Below are 7,868 nucleotides of genomic sequence, written 5' to 3'. Positions count from 1 at the left end.
TATTAAACTCTTTCCATTTCTCAGTAGAGGGGAGATGTACTAAGCCCTTGGAGATACAGTACCAACCAATCAGCTCTTAACTGTCATGTTACAGGCTCCTTGAAAATCACACTTTAGCCAATTGGTTGGCACTTTGTCTCACTCCACAAGGCTTTGAATATCTGCCCTTAAAGCAATAAAAAAAAAAAAAAAAGCCTAAACCAAGATTAAATTATCTGCTTTAATATCACGCTTGTACCGCTGTGGCCATTGTCAGCTGTATTTTATACCAATGTTGTGTATTGACCACTAATATGTGATTAGTGGAAGCTGGATGTCTCTAGCAGTACCAATTAATTTACCCTCGACATTTTAAGAATGTAGTTGACCATGCATACACAAGTTAAGGGCACCAGGGAGGGATCCTAATGGTTTGTGGCTCATACATTTGGAGATTAAGCTTCTGGAGCTCTTTAAGCCAAAAAAAAAAAAAAAAAAAAACCCATGGAAGCCTATAGGATTTGCTTTTGCAAAAGATACACCCATAGGTTACCATAAGTTTACTTTAATAGGCCTCCAAGTCTATCGTAAAGTAACGCAATAAAACCAGCAGAGTATAAAATAAATACATTTATTGAGATGCACAGAACTTTAAAAAAACGCAAAGAACAAAGTACAAGTTAAAAACAAAATGCTAACAGTGAAACATTGGAGGGATATCCAGGGCAATTTCATCAAGACTAGCAAGGAAAGATGGCAGACCAGGATCTGAAAAAGAGAAATCAATGGGAACGAATTTAAACATCTTGTGAAAATGATGATTCCAGGCAAGTTCCATATTTATTGTGCAACAAGCAGAAAAGCGTGAGAACTAACCCAATTCCCAGCTGAAGGATGGCACGTCCATTGGAGCTAGCTCCCGATTCAGTAATGCGTCAAACCTTGTAGCTTCGACCTCATTCACCAGAAGGGAGACACCAGCTAGGCAGAGGTGACTCAGCTTATGCTCTTCTGGGATATCAAATCTTTCAAAATCTAAGAGAAAAAGAAAAACGGTTACAAAGCATCATAGCCATCAAGGCTGGGAGAACACTAGCTTTCCATGAGTCAAGCTTTCATACATAATTTTAGGCTGGTAGAACACAATTTGACCTAGGTATTATGGGCCAACACTCTTAACCTATTTAAACTATTGGAGACCACTACATAAGGAATACTAGTCTGCAGTTATCTTTAGAGTGTGCAGGAATGGCAATGCTAATAGACCACTATGTCACATGTACTTTACAAGCAAAACCTGCTCAGTACTTTAAAACCACATGGCTGAGTTATAAAATTCAAGATGTAGTTAGTTTACTGGCGCCTGGGAAACCGGCCGTCGGAATCCCAACCCAGGACTAAAGTTAACCAATGAAATCCTGACAGCCGGCATACCAACCAAAAGGCAAGTGGGGCTTTCTAGCAGTTAGCCGCAGGGGAGAGGCTGTTAGGTTTAGGTATCTCCCGATGGAGGTTAGGGACTACTAAGGGAGGTTTAGGGTACTTGCCTCCCCTGTCTGCATCTTCTCTCATTAGGCTTCAGCCCCTGGGACTTTATAGCCATTCCATAAATTCCAATGGGCTTTAACTAGTATTTAAGCTTTTTCCAGAAAGCTATTCTGCAAGTGCTACTACAAACAGTCGATTATATCTCACTACATCCCAGCCCAATTTCCTCACACTCCCTACTGCTAATGATAGCTGCCTCAGTTACTGACCACCATTTCACACTATTACATTCATGATTTCTGGAATGCCCTTGCTCCATTAGACCACCATCTAGCCTCCCCACAGTCTTCTGTCCAACCACATCCACTATAGATTGTAATTGAAGTGTCAACTAATTCCGCTGTACAATTAGGGTACACAAACTACATGTCCCACAGATTCCTTTATCCAGATAGCATAGGTTACTTTGATTGGCCCAGTGTGGCAGGAACTTTGCCATTACTCTATTTAGGGAGGCCACCACTGAACAAACCTAGATAAGGTTGGCAACATTAATTGGACAGATGTTACAGCATTTCCCCCCCATAGAACCCTACCCTAGAAGCTCATTACAGACCATTTACCGCAGTGGTTTTATAGAGGACTGCAGGCCGCATCATATAGAAATCCAGCCACAATAATGCTAGACAAGTTGATTGGCTCCTATTGCTGAGCAATCTCATCCAGTTTGCCCATGTGTGTTAGCACATTAGGCTTAAATCCGGTCCTCCAGTGGGCCCATATTTGCCTGGATAGGTGTCCTGATCAGAGAAGGAGTTTGGAAAGTCTAAAGTGACATTCATGGTGCATATAAATACAATATAGGTTTTACCCCCAAGCTGCCAATTCTCTACAATTTAAAGGCTGAAAGTCAAAAAGGGTAACATGTATAACAAGCCCGATTTAAAAAGGGCAATGGTAATGCACATACAGTCAAGCTGCCAAGAACTCAGCTTTGAAAAAGATTTTTTTTAATATACTCCTACAAGGCTAAAGTTTTACATTTGCTCAGTCTTATTAATTCAGTATATTGAGGAAAAGTGCCAAAACTACATTTTTATGGGCAAATCAAGATAAGAATGGAGGTTCCCATTTGTCGAAAGGGCTGGCATAGATCTTTAGCGTGTAAGCCAGAGGTTTCCAAACGTGATCATCAAGGCTTGAACAGTTCAGGTTTTAAAGGTGCATATGCATAGGACAAAGGACCTGATTCAGACCCGCTCGTTAGAGGTGTACGCTCGCACCCAGCGTATGCAAATTCGGAATACACCCAGCAAGGCAGGCGATTGCACGGCAAGGCATAAGTACGCCCACCATGTCTTAGCGTGCATTCACTGTGTATGCAGACACCCACCAGCCTGTCTTAAGATGCCCATGTCATCTCCAGAAAGAGAATGTAACCATCGGTACATCAGCGACCATCTGGAGCATTCGCAGCGCTTAAGGTTGCCTTTACCCTACTGCAAGCACTTCAGTGTAAAATCCAACCAGGTGACGCCTACTATGATGCTGCCTGCTAATTATGCACCCCCTTTAAACACCCAGATACCTGTGTTTGCACCACCACTCCCCTGTTCACAAGCACCTTCCCCTGTTGCCACCCACAAACGGCACTGTCACTCAAGGTAGCGCTCAGTCATTGTGCTACAAGTGCACGATTCCCGATCACAAGGACTGTTTCGCACACTGGGATGCATACGCACAATGCAAGCCATCGGCAGCTACGAGTGAACGCTTCTTAGCATCCGGGTCTGAATCAGGCCCAATGTGCTGTATAAAAGATATTGGTGAAAGATTTCCCTTGAACCTTAGGGCCATAAACACAAGATGATATCTTTGAATGATAAGATTCAACTATACATCGTTCCATGTGTATGCAATTACTGATCAATGATGCGTGCACCCGCTGGACGATAACGATATCTTTGGTTGTCCGTACATGCAGGACAATCTGACGATATAAAGAATTGCCTGTTCAGAGATGGGGCAGTATGACTTCACTGAAAGATATCTTTCAGTGTGTACACCCAACATAGTTTATCCTGTACTACAAAGTCCGAGAGAACCTTCACCAATATCATTCATACAGCACATGTTCCCGTGTGTATGCGGCTTCTCTGTAGTGCAGGACAAATTATATTGATGGACAGAATGAAGGGTAGCCTTCAGTGAAGTCATCCTGCCACGTCTCTGAACAGGCAATTCTTGATATCGTTTGATTGGCCTGCATGTACGGACAACCAAAGATAATTATCGCCTAGTGGAGGGCTGCATTATTGGTTGTTCACTGCATACACACTGAACGATATATCGTTGAACGATAACATTAATAAAAATCGTCCCGTGTGTATGCACCTTTAGAGATCCATGGTTGAGCTAAGGTGACTTAATTAGTACCTCAGTCAACTTGATTTAACCACCTGTGCTCAACCATGGATATCTCTAACACATGAACTGTTGAGGAGCACATTTAGGAACCTCTAGTGTAAGCATTTCCCACACCCTTAAGGGCTCAGAAGCCGCACAGTATACTGCACATTGTCCACCAAGATAACCAACCTCTATGCAGTGTAAAATGAAGCACACTTGCCTTTTGGATTGTAGGGAACAAACTTCTCAATTTCAGGGTAGTTCTGTTGGGGATGTGCTTCAGAAGCCTAGAATACAAAATTATATACAATTAGCAGCCAAACCAGTCACTGGCATACTGTGAACAGATGTAAAGCAGACTTGTGCTCGTCACATGCATAACCAATTAAATTTTGGTTCAGAAAACCCCCTACCTACAGTTAGGCCACTATGTAGCATACCTTTTTAGCAACTGGCACAGATTTCTTTGCTTTAAATTCTCCTTTTTGGGATGGAACGGCTTTCTGGTTTACCACCTGCTTGTTGATATTTCCCAGAGCTTTCCTTGAAGACTTTTGTACAAATCCACCAGTGCCAAACACTTTGCCTTGATGGCCCTTAAGAACGGGCATTGCTTTAGAGAGAAGCACAAAGGAAGACTTCTTGTTTGTGCAAGCACACATGCAACACAACATGACATAATGCAGAGGTTCCCAAATGCCACCATTACAGTCCACATTAAGGCTATCCATGCTTGAGCAAAGGTGACTTAATTAGTACCTCAGTCAATAGGATTTAATCTGGACTCAAGCAAGGAAATCCTTAAAACCTGACCTGTAATGGCAGAGTTTGATCTTCTGTTGGATGATTGTTTAATTAAACAGCTTTTGAAAGACTGAGTGGGAGGTGACATGATCAAATGGCATAACTACAATAATAAAAGGAAGCCAGGTTGAATTGGTAAGTACACATCACCCAGGGACCAGAAAGATACCATGTACAGCACATACATATCTGCATTGCAGCCTACTTACAGTTGGATGATTTTAAACGATCTTTGGACAACAGATTAGAGGTGACATCACTGTTCTCTTGGTCAACAAAGATTATGGTAGCCATTTCTTTTGTTTTAGTCACACCTGAAAGATAAATGTATGTTAGGTGCTCAGTTCACCAACTATACAGCCTACATCAAATGACGATTAAAAAACACTTGTTATCCACAGATACCAACTGCCCAAACCAGACCAGAGGGACTTTGCAACAACATACATTTTATTCATGAACCTGTAACACGGCACTTGTAACTTATTATCAGAATAAGAGGAAAAGAACAGTTTGTGGCCATCCCATGCCACCCCCACAGCTTATGGATGTTTCCAGCTCACTAGTCACCAAGCCAAAGGGAAGTAGAGACAACACAACAAGAGGGGTGTGTAATTCCATTGCTTCTGATTGGGGACGGTTGTTATATGCACTTCTGTAGTTTGGAGATACCCTTCCAGGAAGATTTATCTAACAGATACTATTTGTGTGTTTTTCTGCCTTTTGCATGGTTTCCGGGTACATACAACATTGAGGAATTCAGCAGAACTTGATCGTACATGGAAATTTGGTCTGAAATAAGGAATCAAAAAGGAGACTATAAAAAGTTTCACTTTATATCTTTCTGGCTTTTGCAAATGCATTAGTTGATATTTTCATTTATTTTGTTTCCAGCGCCTTCTTTTAATTCTGATTATTTTTGATTCACAACACAGCAAGAGACTGGATCAAGTGAATGAGATACAACCTCAGGCCCTTCTAGTAGAAGCCCGTTTTTTTCTAACGGCCATCAGGGTAAAGGAAAATACACCATTGCACACCTTTATGTGCCTGCATATTTGTAGGTCAGACTCATAATTCTGGGCAGCCTGGTGGCATAGTGGTTAGAATTACTGACTCACTTGTGCTGTGAATTTAACATCCCTATTATGGCTTGTCTGTGTGGAGTTTGTATGTTCTCCCCAGGTTTGCATGTGATATGGAATAGAGTGTAAGCTGCACTGGGGCAGGAATTTATGCAAATGACAAATACTCTGTACAGCACTGCAGAATGTGTGGCCGCTATATAAATAACTAATAATTATGTCCAACACTAGATTTTTTATATAGGCACATTACATATCCAGTGATCTATAGCCTTTGTTACTGGATTGACCCTGCAAGCAGCTCAAAAGTGAAGCTGAGCAGTGTAGCATCTTACAGGACAAGGAGCAGCACTACAGTAATGTCTTAAGCTGGGAACACAGGCCCACCAAGAGCCACGGCAGGCCTGGGTAAAGAGGGGCATGGCCACACCCCCTTCAAGGGAAAATGTGAGGATGGCGCTCTGAGCCCCCTCAGCCCAGAGTATAACCAGTGGGGTGCACAATCAGCTTGATCGCTCCCCCACAGGCATAGGAGACTGCTGTGGCTGCTTCTTACAAACAGGCAAGCAGTCTCCCAGTGCAGACCTGCACACAGCAGCGTGTGCTGGGCTGCTGTGATGAAAGGGGGGGAAAGCGGTGCCGGACCCAGGCCCCCACAGGGCAGCTCCAGCAAGCCCAGGCCTGGTTAGTTAGCACCCACTCAGCACACCAGACCAACTTTCATCCAGTCATCCTACTAGTTGGCTGGTTGGAATGAAAATCTGGTAATGTATTTGCCCAAATGACAATCAGCAATTTGCGCCAACACACCAGAGAAGTCATTCAGACAAGTTGGTTAAATCAAACGGGATTATCTGCTGCAGTTCCCCATTATTAAGTTTTTATGGGACTGCTATACTGCAAGATTTACAGGTATTGGCCCCAGTAACTACCGATTCCCCCAGCAGAGGGTCTATCACCCATTACACTGCCCCCTGCTGCTGCTGAGGGGGATGGCACGGGTCATACAGTCAGCGCCACCAGGGAGCAGTGAGTAACGTCAGGTGTAACACAGCAACAGGGACCTGCAGAACATTCTATGTAACGTCCCCGTCTGTGCCGAGTCCCGGCCTGAAGAACCCAACGAGTCTATATGGCTAAGCATGCTTGTATTTGTAGTCCCCACCACACAAATGCTGAGACAGGAGCGGCTACTTATCCGACCCTATTACACATAAGAACTACTATGAAGCTCATAGGAGACTCACAGCCTAAGGTACCAGCCTCCCTCACCGGTCCGACAGAGAAAACAAGCGCCCGCCGCACTCACCGTACACCCGCTGCAACTGTACCGTCCAAACACACCGATTCCTCAGCCAACGCTCAGCACCCGCCCTTAAATCAAACCGTGCACCCTCATTGGCTGCTTCTTCGTGCCGCTCTACTCTGATTGGGTAGTTCCTGCAGCGGCGGCTCGCTCCCATTGGCTCACGGCAAACACCATCAACGGCGGCATTTGGCATTGTGGGCGTGACTCGGGGGGGGGGTTCTGTGGGTCGGATCATAATAATCATAATAATAAACACGTGACTCATCAGCAGCAGCAGCAGCGTGTGTGTGTGTGCGCGCGCGCTCGCGCAGTGGTGGTGAGGGTGATAACTGTGTGTCTCGCCCACGTATCTGACTGTGTATATATAATGCAAGCTGTGGTTGTGGGGATAATGGTGCCATATGGATGCTGATGTGCCAGGGCCTAAAGCTGGGTGCACATTAGACGACATGTGTACCCAGCCTACCCATGATGTGATCGACGACATATTGTGCGGTCCGTACACACCGCACAAACAGATTGACCAGAATGTACTGCAGATCTGTCGATGCGATGAACGACCCCGGTGGGAGCACGCAAGCGCCGACATAGTGGGTACACCCTCCATAAGGGGCCTATTTATTAATGAATTCTGCCCTTAAAATATTGTTTAAGGGCAGAATTAAGTAACCCCTTACATGTAATAATAAAGAAAGCAGTAGATATTGGAGATTTCTTGCTTTTTGGCCACCAGTCCTCACAGCAGCTGTCTCCAGTGACGTCACAGGGGGGGTGCGGGCTGCACCCTGGCGTCA

General features: G+C 44.3%; 1 protein-coding gene across 1 annotated transcript; it reads right to left on the bottom strand.

Moving 5' to 3' along the window:
• Positions 1-594: 594 nt before the first annotated feature.
• On the bottom strand, positions 595-7,176 carry LOC148521509 (securin-like). Its single transcript, XM_088475054.1, has 6 exons — positions 7,075-7,176; positions 4,890-4,994; positions 4,317-4,489; positions 4,097-4,163; positions 856-1,014; positions 595-747 (listed from the first exon to the last, which is right to left on the bottom strand). The coding sequence occupies exons 2-6, from the start codon at positions 4,972-4,974 to the stop codon at positions 674-676; spliced, it is 558 nt and encodes a 185-aa protein (XP_088331180.1). The 5' UTR covers positions 4,975-4,994; positions 7,075-7,176; the 3' UTR covers positions 595-673.
• Between the last annotated feature and the right edge of the window lie 692 nt (positions 7,177-7,868).

The sequence above is a fragment of the Taudactylus pleione genome, unplaced genomic scaffold, assembly GCF_031769625.1.
Source record: "Taudactylus pleione unplaced genomic scaffold, aTauple2 ptg000161l, whole genome shotgun sequence".
Taxonomy (NCBI): Eukaryota; Metazoa; Chordata; class Amphibia; order Anura; family Myobatrachidae; genus Taudactylus; species Taudactylus pleione.
Note: the sequence above shows the minus strand (reverse complement) of the source record. Positions and strands in the feature narration are given on the sequence as shown.